Genomic DNA, 23,216 nt, shown 5'->3' with positions numbered 1-23,216 from the left:
GAAAAACAATAAAAACTGCGAAACACGCTTCAAGATGAACAGGTGGGACAATTATTTTTTGACTGGAGATTTAAAAAATAATAATAATAAAAAAATTAAAATTGTATACCTCCACAATTTACGAAAAATAGGGCATCGAATCACATAAATGTTTGTCCTGATACAAAAACAAGAACGAGACAGGAGTCCAAGAGCCGAAAATATCAAACTACAGTCAAACCAATACCCGATTTGTAATTTTGAGATGCACTCTGCTTACTGTAAAACCAAGTCATAAATTCTTACAGCTATTCAGTGCGGTACCCATGAAGTGAAAATCAATTATTATATGTTTATTGTGTTTGAATTCGATCTCGAAAGTGTTACCAAGCATACAGTTCTGCTGTTTATGCAGCACCACTCAAAATTTGAAACACACCTTCTCATTGTAGAGTTTTTCATTACTCTTATTGTTTTTCTACATTTTAAAAACATCTTGTATGTACACGACTATAATGCTGGATATTCACATTAAACAAGGCCAAAGTTTCAAATAATGAGGTTATGTACAGGCAATCATGAGCCAAAAGCTCAGACTTCTGACTCCTCTAAATGCTCTGTTTCATACAGTTTTGTCTACTCTTGGCTCTTTATGACGTCACAGAGAGGGGAAACCCTTAATATGGTCTTCTCAGGCACAAAGATCAACCAGCTTCACCCAGGTTTAGACCCAGATTGTTGAGCTCCGGTTATGTGATGCTGATTCTTTATCCACTGAGCTGAATTGATGCATGTTGACGTGGGTTAAGTGTTACCTCTAATTCTAAATAAATCCCCAACAGTGCAGCAAAACATTTCCATGCCACCACAGCTCCTCCCCCAGGCCTCACAGTGAGAAGAGAAAATGCAGATCTGTTCACCTTCTCATAAAGCAACCTAAATTCATAAAGAAACCTACTGAGATATGTTTAATGTGAGGTGAATTTTATTAAGAAATAGAATAAATATAAGAAACTCCTTGAATGTTGTAGGTGTATATTTTTATTTTAGTTTCTTTTTTTTTCTTATAGAACATTTTTACTTGCCTTACATGAGAATAAATTGGTTTTATTTTGAAAAGCTGCTTTCCGGTATGAGTGGCGTAAGTGGACGCTGTGGACTGGAATCTGGCGGCTTTTTCTAGAAAGTAAGTGGCGATACTCGTCATTCACCAAACCGGGTCCTTTGCACATCATCCAGGTGAGAGGCGAAAAAAGACCAGCCACTGTATTTGATGTCGTTTATAGCCATGACGTCATCGCACAAAACTGACAGCCAATGGGAAGCAATGGAAACTCTGAAACTCCCCATGCTTATCTGGAGGAAAATGTTGTATGTATATCAGATGACAAGGCCCAGGTAATAAATATCTTATATGTCAGTATCTTAACTATCCTATAACATTTGGCGTTTTCTTTAATCTTAACAAACCAGGAATGCGGGTAAAAATGTAAATAAAGACAATAAACACGTGGTACAATAAAATCACAAAACTATATTTAACCAAACTCTGAAATACTCAAACTCCCAAAGTCACACAAAAACACACAAAATCCGTATTCAAGCAATTCATCGTTATCCTCAAGTTGTTTTCCTCCCTTTTACATGTAGCAGTTTAGGCTTTTTTTCTTCTTCTTTTTTTATCTTATGGATTACACCATCAGTCACTGGAGAAGAGCCACTGAAACCAAAGTCTGCTAGACTGCCCCCGTGGATTGGTATGTGTGTCTTCCTCTAGTACTTAGCTCTTCCTGGACTGCAGACCTCTCAGATATTGTGTCTGGAATCTGCTGGAGCCACTCTCCCAGTTTGGGGGTTACAGGTCCTGTAATACTCCTGTAACCACTGGGACCACTCCTCCTTTCCTATCTGCTCCAGTTATTCAGTGCATTTGGTCTCCTCCTTTTAACTGGCACATCTATCACAACCGTAGTCTTCTGCTCTCTGTCATGACTCTGTAAATGTGTAATTTTTACAATAATTTACTGGCAGCTGGATGACAGAATGTGTTGGATGGATGTGTTGTTGGTTGGACAGCAGTTGCTGACCTGTCTTCCACTGGGAATTGGAGACATTTCTGTGTACTATCCAAACCCAGTGCTTCTCTGTGTGCCAGCATGCATCTTACATGCTGCTACTAAGTGCAGGACTGTCTCAGTGGGACCTTTGCATTGCTTGCATCTTGGGTCCTATCGAGTGTGGCAGACGATTGCTTTTAGGCATCTGGTGCTTTGAGGCTCGCTGTTGTGATCAGAGCCTCTGTGCTGTGCTCGAGGTCAGCTTTTTCTAGCCACTGGTTGGAATTCTTGATGTCAGCAGTTTCCTTTATCTGCAAGATGTGTCTCCTTTTAAAAAAATAAATAAATAATACATTTTGTATAAATAGCACGCAGAAGATCACAGGTTCGAGGCCACTGTGTCTATTCCAGATGAAGGTGGCCTCTCCTGCAGCCACAGCGCCCCCTGGTGTTCCTTAGAGGAAGTGAGTTTTACAAAAACCGCTGATAGAAGCTCTCTCTCTGCCAGTGAGTCAGCGCCTCTGCAGAGCTGCAGGTCAATCATCTCTGGTGATAATGAATGAATGTTTTAAAATCTCCTTTAAAAGGTCCTGCAACGAATAAAAGGTTTTAAAGGTTTTTTCTGTTTGCATCTGGAAAATTTTACTGCTTTTCTGCATGAACCATGGATCAGTTTCGTGGATTATTTAGTAAACTGGACCAAAATGAGGATGGATTCGTTTCTGTGGCGGAGCTACAAGACGAAATGAGGAAGCATGGTATTATCTCAGCGGATGGGAAGGTCCAGGTAACAAATATTCTTAATAGCATCGGTATTATTATTGTTTTTTTAAACCTGCTATTGAGAGAGCTGTTTTTGTTTCTTGTAGAGTATCGTCGAGTCTTATGACAGAGACAAAGATGGCCTGCTGGATTATCAAGAGTTCCTCAGCTACATGATGGACAGAGAGAGGAAGTGGAAAATTCACTTTCATGACCTTGATAAGAATAATTGTGGTGAGTTGAAAGTCTTACCGCCTTATAAGTGATACATTTCTGGAGGAAAAAAATGAATGATACAAAATGAAGTATGTGAGGACTTAAATCAGTTTTTAAGATCTGCGCCTCCTGCTTTTTTGTCCTTTAAAGAACATAATGAACATAACTCTGCAGAAAGTGTGTTCTAACATGACTTTTCCTCGATAACCTGAATACATTTTTTATTTTGTTGATGGTGAAATGTGTTTTCAAGGTCAGACACGACTGGCTGGCAGGCAAACAAAAGATCTGTTTATGGTACACAGACCTGCAGCATTTCAGGGACCATAGCACATCATATAGAAACTTCACTTATGAGGAAGAGCAGTATCTGTTTGTAATTTTGTGCATTTCTTCTTTGATCAGGATTCATTGACCAGGAGGACATCATATGTTTGTTTAAGGAGTTAGGAGTGGTCATTTCAAAGCCGAATGCAAAAAAAATTATACAAATGTAAGATTTTCTTGCCCACTACCTCATAGATTCATTATTGTTTTTGAGTATATATGCATTTATACTTGGCATATAGGTTTAAAATAATTAGCATAATTAGCATTAAATAAAATATATTTAAGGCATAATCGTGATTATTTTGGGTTGCCAGATTAAACGAATGGTTAAAAGGATCCCTCAGTATGGACTCACTACCTGGCTAACCTGAACTTGTTGTATCTCTGAATTATAAATGATTATTACTCAGCTTGCTGTTTTGAAAATGGACAAATGATGTGATGTTAATACGGGATGTGAAAGCTTTATTTCCTGAAACTTGACAAGTGTCGTTGTCTTTGGCAACATCAGGATGGATAAGGACAACTCGATGACGGTGGATTGGGATGAATTCTTGCACCACATCATCCTCAACCCTGTGGATAACATCGGGGAGCTAGTGTCCTCATGGAAACACAGTTTGGTATGATCATTCCCATTATGCTTTACATTTACACAGCGATTAAAATGTCTCCTCAAAAGGTGATCAGTTAAGTCCTCCTGTTTGTACTCCTGCAGGTGTTTGATGTCGGGGAGAGCCGCGGGATCCCCATTGAGTTCCCTGAAGAAGCGTCAGGCTTCAGTGCTTGGAGGACATTTGTTATGTCAGCAGGACTGGCGGATGCTGTGTCCCGGACCATGACGGCACCCATAGACCGCCTTAAAACACAACTTCAGGTCAGCTCCACTATCACAAGGCACTGCAGACAAAAGGAAAAGGAAAATGTTTCAGAAACATCACACAAATTATGTAATAATTATTCAAGCTCAGCGGTTTTACAGAGTTTCTGACTACATCACTCAGCGTAACTATTATGTGGCCCTGGAAGACTCGCAAATTCTGTCAGGAAGAATTAGATAAACTACCAAAGCCCAGGTGCACAAAGCCTGTAGAGTCAAAGCTGTTCCTGCTGCAAAGAAATGGCTCTAAGAAATGCTTAAATAAAGGTTTGAATCATTTTGTAAAAGAGCCACTCATGTTTTAACATCGTATCACAGTATAGATTAATAAGCAAATATGCTTCTTTTGTCCATCCATCCATTTTCTTAACTGCTTATCAAGGTTGCAGGAGAGCTGGAGCTTATCCTAGATGTACACCACAGACAGGTTACCAGTCTGTCACAGGGCTAACAAAGAGAGACAGAAAAAAACATTAAAGCTATTTAGCATTTTAAGATAATGTAAATTTTTGGGTTCCAGCTCCCCTGTGGCGCTGATATGGGTAAGCAGAAGACGATGGATGGATGTTTCGTTTTAGCTGTGAGCCCGGCCTAGTTTTACATTAGTATCTCTGGCTCTAAAAACAGTCTGTTATCAGCTTGCCTGCCTTATTTTTATGACCTGCATTCAAACTGTTGCTTTTATCTTGCTTTTAACTTTATGTACCTATATTTATCCTAAAAGTGTTGCTGTTGTGACTGTTCCACATCACTGCACACCTGCACCTCACTGAAAATGACTTCCTGTCTCCACAATAGGTGTATGGATCCAAGGCCTTCTCCCAGGGTTTTCAGGAGATGAGAGGAGGTGGTTTGCGGTCAATGTGGCAAGGCAATGCTGTCAACGTGCTGAAAGGAACGCCACAGTCGACACTTCAGTGTCTTATCTACGCCCAGGTGAGGCTGAGCATTGAGCTGTTGGTGTACAGTTTATTTTTTTCCGATTGATTAGCACACTCAGATGTCCTCTGCTCCGTTTAGATGAAGGTCTACACCCAAAACAGGACCCAGCAGACTCTGACAGTGCAGCAGCGTTTCGGGTTGGGCTGCATCTCTGGAGCTGTGGCTCACGCTGTCTTCTACCCCTTAGAGGTCAGATCAGTGGCAGATCTGAGTACTTTAACATTTCTGTCCTGAAGTGCAGATCACTGACTGTTTTAATTGTTACTATGTCATTGTTAGACTCATTATAAAGCCTTTTTATTATCATAAACAAATGAGTCAGTCTCTACAGTATCTCCAAAGAGAACAACACATGTTCCAATATTAATATTAAACAATCACCATGAGGAAGTGCGTGAACAACCACACAAATACTTTAGATGCTGGGAAACAGTGATCTTCATCTGTAATCTCATGGCCGTGAATAACTGTATTCTGTATTACTTTGAGGCTGATAAATCGCCACGGCAATGTGGAGTAAACAGGTGAGGAAAATACTAAAACTGAGCTTTTGCTTCTTACATTATGAGAAACTGGAGGATACTGTGTTATTCAACTCAGTTTTTCCCCTTTATGCTATAACAACATTAAACTAACATTCTGTACTGAGGCCAGCGTGCTCTGATATTTTTAGAGGCTCTCCTTTGTTTGCGTTCGTCACACTAAAGTCTCAAATAACCCCTCCACAGTCAGCAGCCCAAATACAAGCAAAAATGTTACCACTGATGATATCAACATCATGTCAACACCATCTTATCAACAATAAATGCATTTTTTTTTTTTTATTAAAAACAAAAACAAACGAGCATCATAAAACCAAAATGCACAAACTCTTCCTCCCATCCCACACAGAGCACGTGAATAAATACAAAAAAGATGCACGGTCGACAGCAAACCCCTGTTCCTCTAACTACTAACCTTTCTCTTTGTATTTCACTACATATTTTAATCTTTCTGGTTTTCTGGTGTTTTGAGCATGAGGTCATCTTGAGTTTGATGAATTATACAGCAGGTATTCTGAATCATAAACAGTTGATAGCACAGCAAATGGGTAAAATGGTATATATTCATATCCCCTCTTATTTCAGGACATGTATCTTTTCTGAATTACTATGTGCTACATAAACTTTTTTTCCCCTGTAGAAGTCTAGTTAACAGAAATGTAAAAGCCCAAAATCCCCAAATTATTACCAACATGGCAGGTTAGGGCTCCAGTCATGCCTAGAGACCAGTCAGCAACCAGTTGCTAGGAAAAAGCATTTCTTCTGCAGCCGTTGGAGAGTGGTTAGTGGAGGCTGCTAGCCATCCATAGTGAGTAAATGTTTGCAAACAGTTACACAATGCTGCACTGAAAAACTCCTTGCAATTGTTTGTATCACAAGAAGATCCTGAATTGTCTCCAAACAGTTGCAAACTACTCTCTAAGTGGTGAAGTTTTTTAAGAAGGGAAACTGTTCCCTTTTAATGTAAAATGTGTGCTTTTTGAGATATGTTTGTTGCAGCAATAAGGCACAGCTTTCCTTTTAATGGTGAATATTCTCTGTTTCTGGTTTGAGCTGCACTTTTTAAAGTGCCGCTTAAACTCACAGAGTAAGTGGCCAGTGTCTGCAAACAAGTTTGCATGTTCCATTTGAACCTGTTAATGACCAAAGCAATCACAACGAGGGTTTTGAGCCAGCAACCAGTTGCCAGTTGGGGAATATGCATTTTACGTAGCAACCATAAGGAACCAAAAGAAAAAAACATGAGGTAGGAAACAAGCAAAAGCAAAAATTTACTGCCAGACAAGTGTTTGGAGAATAGTTATACAATGGAAACATGTGACTGGAGAATTAGGTGAGGAAAAAAGGTTGTGATCTCTGTGGCTGTGAAGCCCCACTGCTACTCAAAGCAAACCTGAAGAAAGCTGGTTTAGAGGCTGAGGAATTAAGGAGTCTTGTTTCAGACAATAGATGAACTGACAGGCTTCACCAAAGTTCAGCATTAGCTAAACTGTATGATAATGTAAAATTTGTTGAATCACTCAAAGCTGCTCTAGTAGAGTCCAAGAATTGAGACTAATAGACCCACTTTAATTTATTAGTGGGGATCTCTTTTAGCAGTCTCACTCTCCTCTTGTTTTCTCTACAGGTGCTGAAGGTGAGGCTGAACCTGCAGCAGGCTGGCACTTACCATGGTGTTGCAGTGTGTGCCCGATCCATTTATAGAAGCGAGTCTTTGTCTTCCTTTTACAGAGGATTCAAGCCCAGCATCCTCTGTATGATCCCCTATGCAGGTGTGGAGTGTGCTGTTCATCAGGTGGGCCAGAAGACAACAGAGATCAAGTGAACTTTTATTTTGAAAAGATGCTAATTGCTTATTTTGTAATTGCAGTCAATCATGAGCTGGGCAAAAAGCGATCCCACCTACAACAGTGACTCCAAACTGTTTTTCTTCAGCTTTGTGGCGTTCGCTTCTGGACAAATCACCAGTTACCCGCTGGCGGTGATCCGAACTCAGCAGCAAGCGCAGGGTATCGGCTCTCATTCATTCGGCACAGTTTACAGTTTCATATGAAGCTTTTATGTGGGAATGTTTTACTCATGTTTGTTTGTCTTGTTCTTCAGCTTTCAGATCAGATTCACGGCCAGCCTCGGGTGTATTACCGGGACTGATTGGGATATATGAAAGATATGGAATTAAAGGATATTATAATGGCATGGGAGCCAGCTTCGTCAGGGCGATACCGTGTGCCTTAATGAACTACACTCTGACTAGAAAATTTGAAAATGTTTTTTCCTCCTTGGAGTCTTGAGGAAATTAGAAAAAAAGCAAAAGCTGTGAGTTTTATTTTTGTTAATTATCCAAACACATGTCTGAAAAAAATGCCTGAGATGTGAAATGAGGTCAATCACGAAGTTATGGTTAACTCTGCAGGATTTGCTTTGTTATATTTTCTGTTGACCACGAGCATGGAACCATAATCTGACTGACTTTAAATATGTAATAACCAAGAGTAACAGCTGGCTACTCGACATGCTCTTTTAAAATAAGAAAATATGTTGTTGTGTTGACTGTATAATAAAATGATACTTCATAGCATGAATCAGATAGTGTTCATCTGTAACCCTAGTGTCAGTGCTGAGCCTGGATGAATGGGGGAGGTCGCACTGGGGCCAGGGTTAACAACGATCACCTCTGGTCCTGCTGGCCAAAAACATGCTGATAGAAACTGCTACTGTTGGGAAAAGACAAAGGAAGAGGCGATGGGGAAGGCATGTTAGGAAGCAGCGAGAGAGGAGGATGGAGGAAAAGAGAAAGGCTAGAGAGAAAATTCAGTGATGTAGTGAAGGACCTGCTTAGGGTTGGTGTGACAGAGGAGGATGGTAGCGATGGGGATAATGAGATATCTACATTTCTATACATTTACAAAAGTGATCATTTTCAATTTAAGTGTGTGAATCTCAGGAGTAACAGATTTAATGTCATGTTTAAAATAAAGATTTAGGAGTGAAAGTCTTCTGGAATAAATCTTTTTCAGGTTTTGAAGACATTTACCTGAAAGGACTCTTCAGCTCTAAAAGTCAGTCTCAAATATTTAACCCGTAGTGCCGTTGTCACGCTGAAGTGGTCGTTGAGAGTCGCTGATCCATGCCTTGATCGTGTGAGTCATTAAGGGTCACATAGGCCAAGTGAATTCTTTGTGAGATCATCCTTATTGAGGGAAATAGTAAAGCCACACAGAGCAAACAATATACTCACCAACAACAATGCTAATATATAAAATAAAATTTCATATGTCACAAAAAAAAAGATGAGCACAGTGAAGTTTTGATCCATCGCACTCAGGTTATAAGATTTCGACGTGACCAACAAACTCCATGGGACATTTTATCCGTGTTTATAGTGCAAAGAGCTTCTCCTCTGAGATTTCGTTGGGATTCATTGGGATTTCGTTATAGCTGGCACAGAACCTCAACCTTACTGAATATTAGATAATAGTATTTTATGCCATGAAGATTCAAGCAACTTGTCTTCATAAACAAAAGACAGCACTGCATGTTACTAAAGAAATATTATTATAAAGTTATTACTGATTTAAGTGCAATTGTTGGACTCTGACAAAGTTAGGGAGGCAAAACTGAGATGGTTTGGACATGTGCAGAGGAGGGATAGGGAATATACTGGACAAAGGACTTTGAATGTGGAGCTGCCAGACAAGAGAAAAAGAGGAAGACCACACAGAAGATTTGTGAATGCGGAGGAGGAGGACATAGAGAGGGTTGGTGTAACAGAGGAGGATACTGGGGGTGGATAGGAGAGCAACCCCTAAAGGGAGTAGTCGAAAGAAGACTATAATTGTTACACAAAATGGGCCGTCTGGTGGGCTGATTCTCCTGCAAAGCATAATTTGACATCCCCTCGCTGCAACCTTTGCACACAGTCAAACACAAATGATGAGCTGCAGCAGGTCTATTGCACGTGTAAAATTAGATTTGTATCCCTGTAAAATGCGGAAACTCTTTATAAAATAGCATATTTAACCCAGAAGTTTACATTTATTTATTTATCACGTATATGTGGTGGAATAGAAGCAAATAATACTACCTTTCAGGGGAATATTGTTTTTTTTCTTCACTACAATGAATGTAGTAACTAATTACAAAGTGAAATTAATGAAAATAAATATAATCAGTTTGCTTTTTTTTTAAACTGAAGCTTAAAATCAGCCCCAATTATCTATCAGTTATTACAAACCAGTGTTAAAAGTGATCTTCTGAAACATGCTGTTGAACACGATAAGAATGTTTAATTTTTTCGCTTTTATGTTCATATTTTTTGCACTTTTACTCAAGTAAAATTTCAAAAGAAGTATTTCTACAGCAGTACATTTCAAAGGTCGTCTGATACTGATTCCTGCTCCAAATCTCCTCTGGTGACACACGTGAGGCCGTTATCGCGAGAGCAAACACTGGCCCGCGAGTTTCTCGTGTCTCCCACCACCTCCCGTTTGTGAGACCGAGCCGCCATCTTATCGCGCCGAGGAGGAGAAGAGCAGCAGCAGGCAGATATGGCAGACTACAGCAACGTGGCTCCCCCGTCCTCAAACGCCGGTGGCGGCATGAACGACGCTTTTAAAGACGCTCTGCAACGAGCACGACAGGTGAGAAGACGACTACGGAATCACTCGGGCTAAAAATATCCCGCAGGCCGGGAACGAATTGCGAGTTTTCGGCGCTTTCTGTCGTTGTGCTCTGAAGGTAGCTGAGCTAAGCTAACGTTGCGTTACTCTGAAAACGAAAACAGACGGGAAAACACAACAGATCGCAGCTTAGAGTGGTTAAAAAATAAGATAATAATTGTATAAGTTAAATGCAAGCTGGTGTTTTTGTGTTGTAGCAAAATTAACCGATTTGCTAAAGTGAAACCTGAAGCTCCCCTTTGTTGGACTTCCGGCTAGGACAGTAGGCCGCAGGCAGCACGCCTCTCCTCTCCAAACGCACCTTAAGAGACACGAACAACAAATACATGATCTCGGGAGTTCACGTGTTCTCTTGTTGCTTCATTTTTTGCTTTCAGATCGCAGCAAAGATTGGCGGGGACGGAGTTGCGGCACCCCCGACAAACGAGTTCGGCTACGGGGGCCAGAAAAGGCCCCTGGAGGACGCTGGTGGGTATTTTCCCATGCCTAACCTGAATATCGGTCAGTGGCTCAAATCGATCTCAATGCAAGTCTTTCTAGTTAATGCCTGCCTTTGTGTTTCATTTTTTAGCAGCTGCTGAAATGCATTTATTCTGTTTTAACGTCCATAACCCAGTTATTTTGTTTTTTTTAATCGTTTTTTCCTCTCAGTGTGAATTTTCACCTTTAGATCTAACACTGTACATTATTACTAACCAGTTAAAAAGCAGCAGTATGTTGCACATGGCATGTGTTTAGGGTGATGGTTTTACCTTATCTTCTAATGTCTTGTAAATATTTTCATGTGTCAAATCATTATTTATTTATTTTTTTTGATTGAGTGGACCAGACTGGAGGCAAATATTGGTTAAGGCGTGAGTGGGTGTAATTAGCTTTACTAGCCTATAAACAGGTTAAGTAGATGTTTTTTGGTGGTTAATGTGGTCCAAAATGAAAGCATGACAGTTTCCAGTTTGCTTGGTTCACACATGTACTGATTATAAAGTCTGGAAAAGATTGGGGGGAAAAATCATGGTTTTAATTACATTATAATGCTTAATCTGGGTTTATTTACTTTCTCTGGGTTTGGAAACTTAATATAAAATAAAAAACAAACAAACTGTACTTCACAAAGAAATAAGACCAGTTAACACACACACAGTTATTAACTCTTAACTTCCTCAGCATTCAAGTTGTTGGGGTATGCGCCGACCTGACGTGTAGTTGTTGTATGTAGAAGGTTGGGGCGTAGGGTTAAAATGGAGTTCCAATAATTACGTTGTAGCTCTGGCACGGAAGTATGATTTATGTGCAACTGAAAGCACCTTCAGGACACTTGGATTTAATGCTGCTTTGTATTTGCCTCAGATCTTGGCGCTGGGAGTGACACTCCTGAGTTTAGCGCGTTCCACTAGCGAAGGCTGAAAAACAGGATTTGTTTTGTTCCTCAGCAAGACAGAGCTATTAACGCATTACTAGCAGTGCAGCACAGTTCTTGTTCTACTTTTGTTTTGGGTTTTTCTTCCTCACTTAAAAAGTGAGTTGCAGCATGTTCCTGTATAGACGCTGGTCACTGATCTCAGCATGTCTTATTTAGCGAGTCACAAATCCACAATGATGATTTACAGACTTTTACAGCTTTTCTGTTGCTTATGTTCTCTACCCTCATCTAAGATTGTTAAATCGGGATTAGCGGGACATCTCAGGATTTCTGAGTTGGAAAAACAATTTGGGGGTATTCTTCTGAAAAATCTGACATCCTGCTTGAGAGGTATAATTGAGGTATAATCGGGTTATAGGCACTGATCAAGTCAGAACTGGGGTTAACAAACCTTTGAGAGCTGAACAAATACAGGGACTTCAATGGTGATTTATTTCTAATTTGGAGCCAATGAATTGACTTCATTACTGAGTTAATAAGTGCAAGGACTCTGGCTGCTTGAATAATCTGGCAGATAGAACATTACAGCATAGCTCTGTGTTGCAGAGTATTGTTGAATTATGTTAAACAAAACTGAGGATTTAGCATCAGCGTTGAGTAGGACTAAATATCTTCAGATAGGATATCAAGCCAAGTATGCATGCAGGAAGCTGGCAGATGAGCGTCTAATCCAGCTGTCTGAACTGTTTAAATTCCACGTAGTGTTGACAAATGAATTTTAGATGTGTAAAATCAGTTTGTTTTTTCTTTGATTGGGGGGGAGCTAATAATGTGATGTGGCATGGGAATAATGAGAGGTACTTACACTGGTTATGTCATTTTTTTCACAGACCAACCAGAGACAAAGAAAGTGGCTACAAATGATGGTAAGTGAACTGAAGGTGCAGTTGTATTTACTACTTTAAAAAGGCCAAATATGTGCAAGAATGTGAAATTTGGTTCTTCAAAATTGTATTTTATTTTATTAAGTCTTCTTTTGGCTAATTGGTCGTCTTCTTGCAGCCTTTTCAGGTATTGGAGGAATGGCTGGTCCCCCAAGGTAAACAGGCATTATCAATTTAAACATGTTCACATACTGTGCTTGGCTTCATTGTATTATAAAGTTTATGTTGATTAATCTCCCGTTATCCTAAGGTCAACATCAGAAGAATTCAAGGTCCCAGATGGCATGGTTGGCTTCAGTAAGTGTTTGTTTAAAAAAAACCAAAAAAAAAAAAAAACCCCAAAAAGCATAACTTCTGTGCTCTTAGAATTTGATATTTATACTTGTTTTTTGTCATTGCCTGTTCTAGTTATTGGAAGAGGAGGTGAACAAATATCACGTCTCCAGCAGGAGTCTGGGTGCAAAATACAGATTGCCCCTGGTAGGTTTGGATTTGCTGCCAGTGCTGAGAAGTCGGAGCATACCAACTGTTTTTGGAGGGTTTTGTGTTTACAGTGTCTTCTCTCTTGTAGACAGCGGAGGGATGCCAGATCGGTCGGTGACATTAACAGGATTACCAGAATCAATCCAGTAAGTGTCACCCCTGTTTCATATGCAGAATTCCCGTGGAAGCTGGTGTGGGCAGCAATGTATTTTTGACCAAAGTCCAAAAGTTGCCATTATAATTTTTGCTGTAATCGAGCAGCCCTACTATCCGTTACTAAACAAAATGGTAATTTTTTTTCTCCCTTAAGGACGGCAAAGAGGCTACTAACAGAAATCGTTGAGAAGGGGCGTCCGGCCCCAGCGTTCCACCACAACGACGGCCCAGGAATGACTGTTCAGGAGATTATGGTACCTGCTTCTAAAGCCGGACTTGTCATTGGCAAGGGAGGAGAAACCATCAAAAGCCTTCAGGTGAGCCTCAAGTCAAAGTGAGACAAAAAAAATATAGAGATAATTAGATGTGATTGCTACTGACTCACCTTTTGTTTTATTTTCTCATTTGCAGGAACGAGCTGGAGTGAAAATGGTCATGATCCAAGATGGGCCCCAAAACACAGGCGCAGACAAACCACTACGCATTTCAGGAGAACCTTTTAAAGTTCAGGTGAGACTTCAGCTGGGATTTTGATGTCATAAAACTTTTTTTTTTTTTTAAATTCCAAGTCTTCCACATGGAGACTGTACTGTAATAATATGTACTTTGTCTCCCCAGCAAGCCAAAGAGATGGTGATGGAGCTGATTAGAGATCAGGGCTTCAGGGAGCAGAGGAGCGAGTACGGTTCAAGGATTGGAGGAGACAGCTTAGATGTCAGTACTTGTCATTTGTTTAATTCATCACGTTGTTGACCAGGGTTTTTGGATCGTGTTAATTTTGCTTTTCTGTCCTCTTATTGTTCAGGTTCCTGTCCCACGTTTTGCAGTAGGAATTGTTATCGGGAGAAATGGAGAAATGATCAAGAAAATTCAGAATGACACAGGCGTCAGGATTCAGTTCAAACCAGGTGAGCATCTAACATGACATTCATGAAGCAAATCAAGCAGTTTAAAATGGTCTGTGATGAAAACTCATGCACCACGCTGATAAGCTGATGTATAACCCCAACCCTATGATCTGAGACCTGAACACATGCACAGTGCATCGCTGGTTAGAGGCATAATTAGAGGAAATACTAGAAAAGTATAGATTTGTTTAATGTGACAGCAGTAATAGAAATCAAAGCTGAAATTGTGATTCAGTTGTCTCAAATCGCCCTCCTTCCTCTCTCCAGATGATGGCACCACACCAGACAGGATAGCGCAGATCATGGGTCCCCCTGACCAGGCTCAGCACGCGGCAGAAATCATTTCCGACCTGTTGCGGAGCGTCCAGGCAGGAGGACCTCCAGGGCATGGAGGTGGCAGGGGACGCGGTCGCGGGCAGGGCAACTGGAACATGGGCCCCCCTGGTGGCCTCCAAGAGTTTACCTTTACGGTCCCGACCATGAAGACTGGTCTGATCATTGGGAAAGGTAAGTCGCTCCTCAACAGCAGTGGGGCTCGAGCTCAGTTATTAAAACAAACTTTAGGAGTGTAGTGCACTCTTAGTAATCACCTTATGGAGTAAATAATGGTTTAAAATGTGTATGGTCTGTGATGAAAACTCATGCACCACGCTGACAAGCTGATGGATAACCCCAACCCTATAATCTGAGACCTGAACACACAATAGAGAGTGACACGGTGAAGGTAGAGAGATCAGAGAGACGAAAGGGTCAACCAAAACGGTTAAAATATTTTTCTCCCTGTAAACTCTGACCATGTTTCTCTTCCAGGTGGTGAGACAATCAAGGGCATCAGCCAGCAGTCGGGAGCCAGAATCGAGCTCCAGAGGAATCCTCCGCCCAACGCTGACCCCAACATTAAGATGTTTACAGTCAGAGGGTCTCCTCAGCAGATCGACTACGCCCGGCAACTAGTGGAGGAGAAAATTGGGGTGAGTTAACTGTTTTTATAATTAGCCTCCATGTGAAGACTCCGGTATTTATTTTTTATTTACCCCTCTTATACTGACCGCACCATTTCTCTGATCAGGGACCTGTCACTCCCATGGGTGGCCCACATGGCCCTCCTGGCCCACATGGAGGACCAGGTCCACATGGTCCTCCAGGACCACCCGGACCCCCTGGTGCTCCCATGGGTCCATACAATCCTGGACCATACAATCAGGGCCCACCCGGACCACAGTAAGTACAGTTGCCTCCTCTTTGATAGTAAGAATATCTGAACATGGCTGACTGAGAGATGATGGTTACTTATTTTCTTCCTTCAGTGGTCCTCCTGCTCCATATCAGCCTCAGGGATGGGGCAACGGCTACCCACACTGGCAGCAGGGCCAGCCTGATCCAAGTGAGTATTTGCTAATGGGGGCATTTGATGTGAAAAGCCCTTTGCCATATTTTAATATTTGAAATCATACTCAGAGGTTAGAAAGTATATCTGTTAGTCATAAAATACAGCGACCCAACAGAAACAAAATGAAAAACAATGGAACAAACAGGATTGTGGCGTGAATAAGGCACGGCGGGACCACGGAGCAACGTTCAGAGCCAACTTTATTTAATTCACGTCACACCACACACACACACCAACCCCTGAGTCCCCGTGTTTTAACACGGCCGGCGTGATTGCGGATGCCGTGCAGGTGCGTCCGCACGGCACCGCAAACCACGCCCCACCACATACCCCCATCGCCCGATTGAGGCCGGGGAGCAATCTGGCCGAACCTACTCCCCCCCCGCGAACTGGGGCGAGACTCGGCCCAAAACATCGGCGCCCCAGCCCAAGCGACGGGGAAGCGTCCATTCTGGTGGCCGCCCGCGCATCCAGCGGCAACGGCGAAGCTGGTCCGGAGGTCGGCCGCGTAGCAAACGGACACGGCCCCACAGGCATGGCTGTGAGCTCCTGTACACAGGCGGCTGGGCAGACGTCAGGCGCGCAGAATCGACTGGTGGCAGCGAGGCTGGACTAGCCAGCCCGCCGACCCCCGGCTTAGCGGGGCTATCCCGCTCCTCTGCCTCCAACTCCGGCTGCGCAGGCTGCTCTGGAGCAGGGACCTCCGTCTCCTCGCACGGCTGCTCCGCCTCCGCCACTCCCGTTTGGAGCGGCTCCCCGCACTGCGCCTCCGCCTCCAGCAGGCACAGCCCCTCGTCCACCTCTGGGTGGAGCGACTCCTCTTCCTCCGGCAGGTGTAGCCCCTCGCCCGCCTCGTCCTCCGCCTCCGATTGGAGCGGCTCCTCCACCGCTCCCGGCAGGAGCAGCCCTTCACCCGGCTGCTCCTCCTCCTCCGGCAGGCTTGGACCCCCGCGTGACTCGTCCACCACCTCCGGCTGCCGAGGTGCCCCACACGGCTCCTCCACCGCTTCACTGTCCTCGGGACACACTTGTGGGGGTGGCGCCCAGGCCCAGAGCAGCGCCACCAGCTCCCCAATCCTTTCCAGGTGGCGCTCGGACCGGTCCTGCAGCTCTTCCTGCTGGCGACGCACCTCCGCCGCCTGCTCCCGCTGGGCGGCCGCCATTTCGGCCACCCTCCGGGCCAGCTCCTCCATTCCCTGACTCCGATACGGACCCGCCGTGCTGCCTCCTGGGTTTCGGCACCAATGTGGCGTGAATAAGGCACGGCAGGACCACGGAGCAACGTTCAGAGCCAACTTTATTTAATTCACGTCACACCACACACACACACCAACCCCTGAGTCCCCGTGTTTTAACACGGCCGGCGTGATTGCGGATGCCGTGCAGGTGCGTCCGCACGGCACCGCAAACCACGCCCCACCACAAGGATAAATGTTGGAAAGCGCTAAAGGGTGAAGTTTCAGGGCCAAGGAGCTCGGTGCTTTGTTTTTTAACTATGAATTTGCACTCTGGGGAGAAGCAGTGCCCCCTGTAGGCACAAAAAGTAATTACAGAAGTAAATGCTCTTTTATTGACACTCTTGTTTTTTTTCCTTGAAAATATTTGCTTTCAAAATATTATAGCATTTGAGATTTATGTGCTAAAACACAAGTATTGATTACATCAGCAGATTTGACGATACATGGTGTCTTATTACAGTTGGCTAGCATTAGCCTTTGCACGTCTTCAGTAAGGCACAACATTGCTGCTGCCAGAATGAGTCCTGGCTGTTGTGTGGTTACCAGCTTGTTTCTTGCGTGCAGATAAAGCAGCAGCGGATGCCAACGCAGCAGCGTGGGCAGCGTACTACGCTCAATACGGCCAGCAGCCGCAGGCTCCCATGACCCCGACCAGCGGAGCGCCCGGCACCAGTCAAGCCAACGGCCAAGGTAACCGGAGTGTTTTTTCACTTAAAGCAAAGCAGAGGAGCAGAAGAAATGGAAAGTGTTCAGACAAGCTCAGTGTAGTTCAGTAGACTTACCTGATAGTGTGCTGTGCTCATGTCTCATTTGTGTTACTAACAAACACAAATTGGTTTGGTTTCAACTTTTAAATGACTTTGCTTTTGCAGAGCAGCTTTTTAACATTTTTTTAAATACCCCAGGAACAGGGTAGTTTTCCTCCACCACCCCTAGGCTGACAGCCCAACCCAGGCAGGTGGAGGACAAACTGCTGAGAATGATTGACTAATTACAAGTACCGTTTTCTTTAACAGGTGACCCACAGGCTGCAGGTCAGAGTGGACAGGCAGATTACACCAAGGCCTGGGAGGAATATTACAAGAAAATGGGTATATGAACGTAGTTTCAGTGTACACCTCTTAACACAAGACAGTCTAAACAGCCCTCGGCCATTTAGTCAGCTTCTTTTTCAGGTCTGGGTATTTGTGAGCATTACTAACCTGCCGTGGAGCGTTTTCAAGTGTGCCTCCACTTTGTTTGACTTTTGACGGCTGTGCTGTTTAGACTGGGACACTTTGACTATCTGCAGGACTGCTGTGGACACAGATCCACCTTTATCAGCTCAGAGTAGATTATTTTCTAGACTAAGTCAGGGCTTTATCCACACTGATGGCACAGTCTTCCATGTGCTATGAATGTTTTACTGTTATTGAGTGTGTGTGTTTTGTGGAGTTAAATGATGAGTGTTTGACTTGTGGGGTTGTGCATATAAGCAATGTAGGGTCATTGTTTATGTTTTGTGGTTCGATTTGATGCTTGAATGCTCTAACGTGTTTCTTCCTTTTCACTCTGCAGGTCAACAGAGTCAGCAACCTCAGGACTACACGAAAGCCTGGGAGGAGTATTATAAGAAACAAGGTGAGTGCTCGAGCAGGGTTTTGTGCTAAAACGCGCCGCAGATATGTCTGAAACCCTACGCTGTAACTCTCACTGCCACCCGACATGCACATCTGTAGAACAATGTGACTGGTTTGTTTCCTCCCCATTTCCACCTTCTGTTTCTTCAGCTGGATGAGTTATAAATGTTTACTTGCACATGCTGCATCATAGACTTTACATTCATTCAACGAGAGTAAGACCAAGATCAGCATGCTTTAGTGTATATAGTATAGTAGTATAAGAAACTAAAGCCTGGTGTAATAACCCTTTATTGTGGTTTTGGATGCTAGCATGGAGGAAAACAAGCGTACTACTCCTAACACAGCATAGGTTAGGCTTTTGTCTAGTTAAATAACATCTCATCGCTCCTCCAGCTCTAAGTATGAGTGTGTTTGATGTTAAAGGGTGGTTGCCTCCACAAGCAGCCCTCTTGCTAGTAGAGTTGCTGTTCTCGCAGCCGCCCAATAGAAAGGAAGAAGGTTTCTGACCCGCCACCAAGAGACCTCAGTGGCGGGTTCGTTCCCCTTCTTATAAATCTAATCTGACAAGATTGGAAGCATTTACTGTGGCCTGAATTTTTTTTTGTTCTACTTTTACAATTTATTTAATAGTAGCTGAATGTATGTTGGGAAAGCTGTGTTATGTCTAATGGTTGTTAATATCCTTTGTCGTGCTCTTGTCTGGCTGGTCTGCTTTATATACTTCTACTTCTTTACTTTTATATTATTATTCTTCTCCTTCTTCTCCTCATTATTATTATTATTATTATTATTATTCCGTATATTTGTTATTCTCTCACTGATTTAATTTCCAAAACTGGTAAAAAAAAAAAGTAAACGCAGAGGAGGAATCCATGGTAGTGAACAGGGCATTCACAGCCAAACGAGTAGATATCTTTCGGCAGGGTGTTGACTTGACACTTATGAGGTCGATTTAATGTTCAAATCCCACATGAACTGACCACATAACCATTAAATGCAAAGTGCCACGCTCAGTGACACGTACAAGTTAATTTGATTCCTGTGGAATGTAACTAATGACTTCAAACATGTTAAACTGGCCTGATTTTTATTTTTTTTAAATTTATATTAAAGACTCATTATTATTATTTTTTTTTTTAAATAAAATTATTTTCTTTGAGTGTCTAGCAGATGAGTCACCAGGAGCCTCCCTAGTTGAATAGCTGCCTTGTTGGCTTGTGTAACTAACCCAGAGAAGCATATTTGGCTTTCTGTTCCTTATATTTTAGTTCTATAAAAAGCATTCATGAATTTTATCATGGTGTCTCTTAGGTGCAGTGAGAAAACTTCAGACTTGACCTTGAGCTTCTTGGCTGTACAAACTTATTTTTTTCTCTATTATTTTTATCCCCTGGAGGTCAAGCGGCCCCTCAGGCCACAGCGGCAGCGGCTGCCTCTCAACCTGGAGGCCAGCCGGACTACAGCGCGGCCTGGGCGGAGTACTACCGGCAGCAGGCCGCTTATTACGGCACGGCCAACCCACAGCCGATGGGCGCGGCGCCACAAGCTCCCCAGGTACACCCGCCCCGATAATAATGCGCTGTCCACATTCACGTACACTCAGTCGTTTTGCACCGTAACCCGCTTCACTCCTCAGGTTTTCACAGGGCTCCGGTGACCGCAGCAGCCTCACACACTTAACCAAAACCACCTTCCTTCCTACACAGGCTTTTTAGCTTTTTATTTTGGGAAGCTGAGTCCACTGTTTCTGCTGTTAACATGCAATGTATCTTCTATGTATTTCTTCTGCACAGGGCCAGTAATGTGAAGTGGACATAAAGTAAATGCTACATTGTCGAAACAAAATCCTTTGTTAAATGTTTGGATGCAGACGCCTTGATGAAGATCTTAAATTTCCTTGGTTTGAAAGTGTTTCACATAGATGGCAGATTACCCGGCGAACACGTCCTCTTTGATTTTTCTCTCTCTTTTTTTTTTTTTTTTCCATTTTGTTATTCTTTTTTTCTTGTAAATGCTTTGTTTTTAGTGAGGTAATTATACATATGGTCATTCCAGCCCTGTATCTACATTAAATGTGGTTAGAAGTCATGTTTATTAAACTGTAGACATTACCATGTAAAATCATCTCAGTTTTAAAAATTGCTCTTGCCTGTTGTGTTTTTTTGCAATAAAACAAACTGAAACCTCCTGTGTTGGTAAGTTGGGGTGGAGATGTATTTCTGTATGATTGTTTTTGTTTTACCGTGAGGCCGCTGAGCAGGGGGGGGATAGGTGGGGTGGGCGTTGTAGTTTGAACTGATTGTCCAAAACCAAATTGTGCTGTCCTGTCTCTCTCCAACTGTCTATAAGACTCGTAGTCACATTACTTGCGTGCAGTGATGCCGGGTGGTTCAGACTTATTTATATATTTCATATTATTTCTAGCAAGTAGAAAAAATGTTTGTCACGAGAAAGCCGACGGTATCTGTGTGTCGTGATCTCATGCATTACCTGCGTTGCTGTGGCATTCCTTCTCACTTTTTGCATTGGTTGCTGATATTGTTGAGGTGTAGTTTGCACTGTATATATATATATATTTTATTTTTTGCTGCCTCCCTTGATAGTCACTTCCTCCTCCACAGGCAAGTTTAGAAAAGCGGTAAGCCAAGTATCCTTCTCAACATGCGGTTCTAAGAAATGATGCATATTTTTAGTGTTATATATCCATCTACCTTTTGTGCTGTTCTTTTTCCAGGACAGTGAGGTAAAATTGTTTTGAAAAGGAGAGAGGGAGAGAAAAAATGCATTGAAACATTTGTCTTGCCCAATTGTGAACTCACATGTTTACACTTGTCTTTTTTTGAAAAGAATGTTTTTAAAAGTATAAAACGATGCAACAAAAAGTGGTAGATGTTGTAGGGTCTGGGGTGGTTAAGCAGTCGGCATCCATCAGTTGAGCCCTCCTGTAATGTAAGTACAAAAAACCTGTGATTTGACTTTGAGAAAGAACGCTTTATAAACTGCCAACGATGTAGTATTTTTTTATTTTTTCTCAAATATTGCCCTTTCCCCTCCCCCCCTCCCTCCTTTGTCTTTGGGTAAGTATGAAATGTTCTCAGGAGAGGCTTAGCGCTTCAGAATGTGATGATTCTTGTACCACATGTTTCTGAGATTCTCTTTACTCAGCTCCTGTAGATTGTTTGTGTAGGTAGTTGGATTTCTGAACTGAGGTCTGTTACACTGCTGGTAGGAACTGTTTAAGGATGTCCATGTTGGGGTTTTTTTGCGTTCTGAATATTTGCCAACTTGCCATTGTGTAGTTGATGTCTTTTTAAAAACAAAATGCCATTCATTGCAATATATTTGCTTAGAAATCTCCTGCATAACTCCAGCGTAGCATGCTTAGGTTTCTGCTGATAATCTCTCTAATATGTCCTTTATAATAAGCATGTGGAATGCTAGTAGTGGAAGTGCTGCTGATTAGCTCAGTATTGATGATGATTTTTTTTTTTATGAATGAGCACTGCTGTGAAAGGCTGTTAATGTTAAAGTCCAAACGATCTCTTTGACTGCATTGTTCACTGACGGCAAAGAGTGCAATATATACATACATATATATCTGATCTTTGCAGTGTCATCCCAGACCTTGCACCTTAGGTTCTGCTGCAATAACACAGGTAAGCGAAACCTAAGGAAAACCAGTGTTTTTGTCCAGTGACATACATGCAAACAAATGCTTACCTGTGTCATTAAACAAAAAGAAAATGTCCAGGAAATTCACAGCCCATTTTTTTCCCATGAATGAACTGCATGATGTGAAGTTTTGACAAGTGAAAAGGTTGTTGCATAGGAGGTAATGTCGAATCTGCTTAATATGATAATAGCCTCTATATTTGCACCCTGGTAAGTCTGAAAGTGACTGTATGTCGATGCTTTAGATTGACACTGGTGTAAAACTGCATGCTAAACTGCTAGGTCAAAGAAACGAAACGGTTCAATACATGATTTTTAATAATTTTTTTTCCTGTCGTGGTGTGAATCTGCCCTCAAGTGCAGTGCAAATCTGCTATTGAAACGCCTTCACTTCTCGCTCACAGTGTTGGAGGATGCTGCAGGCTTAGGTCGTAGAATCAGGCCCGTGTCGTAGTTTGTCCCCCCCCCTACACACAAAAGGAGGAATCCTTTGAGTCTATCCTGCTGCTGAACGTAGACCGTTCAAGAGCTCCAGTGATAAGGTAAAAAACCCAAAAAAAACAGCAACCCAATGAAATTTAAATTCTTTGATTGCAAAAAGTGTTGGTTAGATTTGTTTTTGCTGCCCGGTTTGACTTGTCTCTTTTTAACCATGATGCCATAGTTTGTTTAGAGTTGTCTGAAAGTTGTTTTTAATCGCTGTGAATGCCTTCATGAGTAACTTTCAGCAGACAGGAATGTGCTTTAGAAAGTTGGATGAGGACAGGAACTTTGGGGTTTATCAGTTTAAAACACTTCTGTAGTAAAAATAAGGTCACTCACTGTTTGTTGGGGCTGTGTACACGTGAGACACTCAGTGTTTCAACACAGAGTTCGAGGGGTGTAGAAGACTAAACAAGGAGCATGCCTTAGAGGTAATCAAGGTTTCATGTGCTGTGTATAATCTATTGGTTTGTTTCTTGAATTTAACTTGTTTTTGGTTTTGAAATGTTGCCATGTTCATTAAAGTTGTAACAAATAAACTGGACCATTATTGTGGAGTCTTATTTCAAAGGA

General features: G+C 42.3%; 2 protein-coding genes across 10 annotated transcripts; both read left to right on the top strand.

Annotated features, from left to right (window-relative positions):
• Positions 1–980: 980 nt before the first annotated feature.
• On the top strand, positions 981–8,286 carry slc25a24l (solute carrier family 25 member 24, like). 4 transcript variants are annotated; one of them, XM_085255671.1, is made up of 12 exons: positions 981–1,165; positions 2,448–2,571; positions 2,710–2,823; positions 2,906–3,032; positions 3,420–3,507; positions 3,856–3,967; positions 4,063–4,221; positions 5,023–5,160; positions 5,245–5,355; positions 7,336–7,503; positions 7,579–7,717; positions 7,812–8,286. In XM_085255671.1, exons 3-12 carry the CDS (start codon positions 2,782–2,784, stop codon positions 7,997–7,999), a joined length of 1,272 nt encoding a protein of 423 aa, XP_085111797.1. In that variant the 5' UTR covers positions 981–1,165; positions 2,448–2,571; positions 2,710–2,781; the 3' UTR covers positions 8,000–8,286. The 4 variants fall into 4 exon arrangements, with proteins under 4 accessions (XP_085111797.1, XP_085111796.1, XP_085111794.1 ...); XM_085255670.1 differs by having other exon boundaries at positions 981–1,377; positions 1,683–2,571; XM_085255668.1 differs by having other exon boundaries at positions 981–1,377; positions 1,683–2,823.
• A 1,905-nt stretch (positions 8,287–10,191) lies between these two features.
• fubp1 (far upstream element (FUSE) binding protein 1) lies at positions 10,192–23,187 on the top strand. 6 transcript variants are annotated; one of them, XR_014889639.1, is made up of 20 exons: positions 10,192–10,348; positions 10,765–10,888; positions 12,638–12,673; positions 12,810–12,846; positions 12,942–12,988; positions 13,100–13,171; positions 13,263–13,320; positions 13,485–13,647; positions 13,742–13,840; positions 13,949–14,044; positions 14,136–14,238; positions 14,506–14,745; positions 15,049–15,209; positions 15,308–15,459; positions 15,546–15,622; positions 17,431–17,556; positions 17,883–17,957; positions 18,424–18,487; positions 19,883–22,144; positions 22,565–23,187. XR_014889639.1 is itself a non-coding variant. In XM_085255960.1 (20 exons), the coding sequence occupies exons 1-20, from the start codon at positions 10,256–10,258 to the stop codon at positions 20,288–20,290; spliced, it is 1,992 nt and encodes a 663-aa protein (XP_085112086.1). In that variant the 5' UTR covers positions 10,192–10,255; the 3' UTR covers positions 20,291–23,187. The 6 variants fall into 6 exon arrangements, 5 of the variants coding, with proteins under 5 accessions (XP_085112086.1, XP_085112087.1, XP_085112085.1 ...); XM_085255960.1 differs by having other exon boundaries at positions 19,883–20,042; positions 20,282–23,187; XM_085255961.1 differs by having other exon boundaries at positions 10,765–10,855; positions 19,883–23,187.
• Positions 23,188–23,216: the final 29 nt, after the last annotated feature.

This window comes from Mchenga conophoros, linkage group LG18 (genome assembly GCF_057382185.1).
Source record: "Mchenga conophoros isolate Kocher_MC1m ecotype Shallow Benthic linkage group LG18, M_conophoros_male_GT1.1, whole genome shotgun sequence".
Taxonomy (NCBI): domain Eukaryota; kingdom Metazoa; phylum Chordata; class Actinopteri; order Cichliformes; family Cichlidae; genus Mchenga; species Mchenga conophoros.
This window is presented reverse-complemented; position numbering and strand designations above follow the sequence as displayed.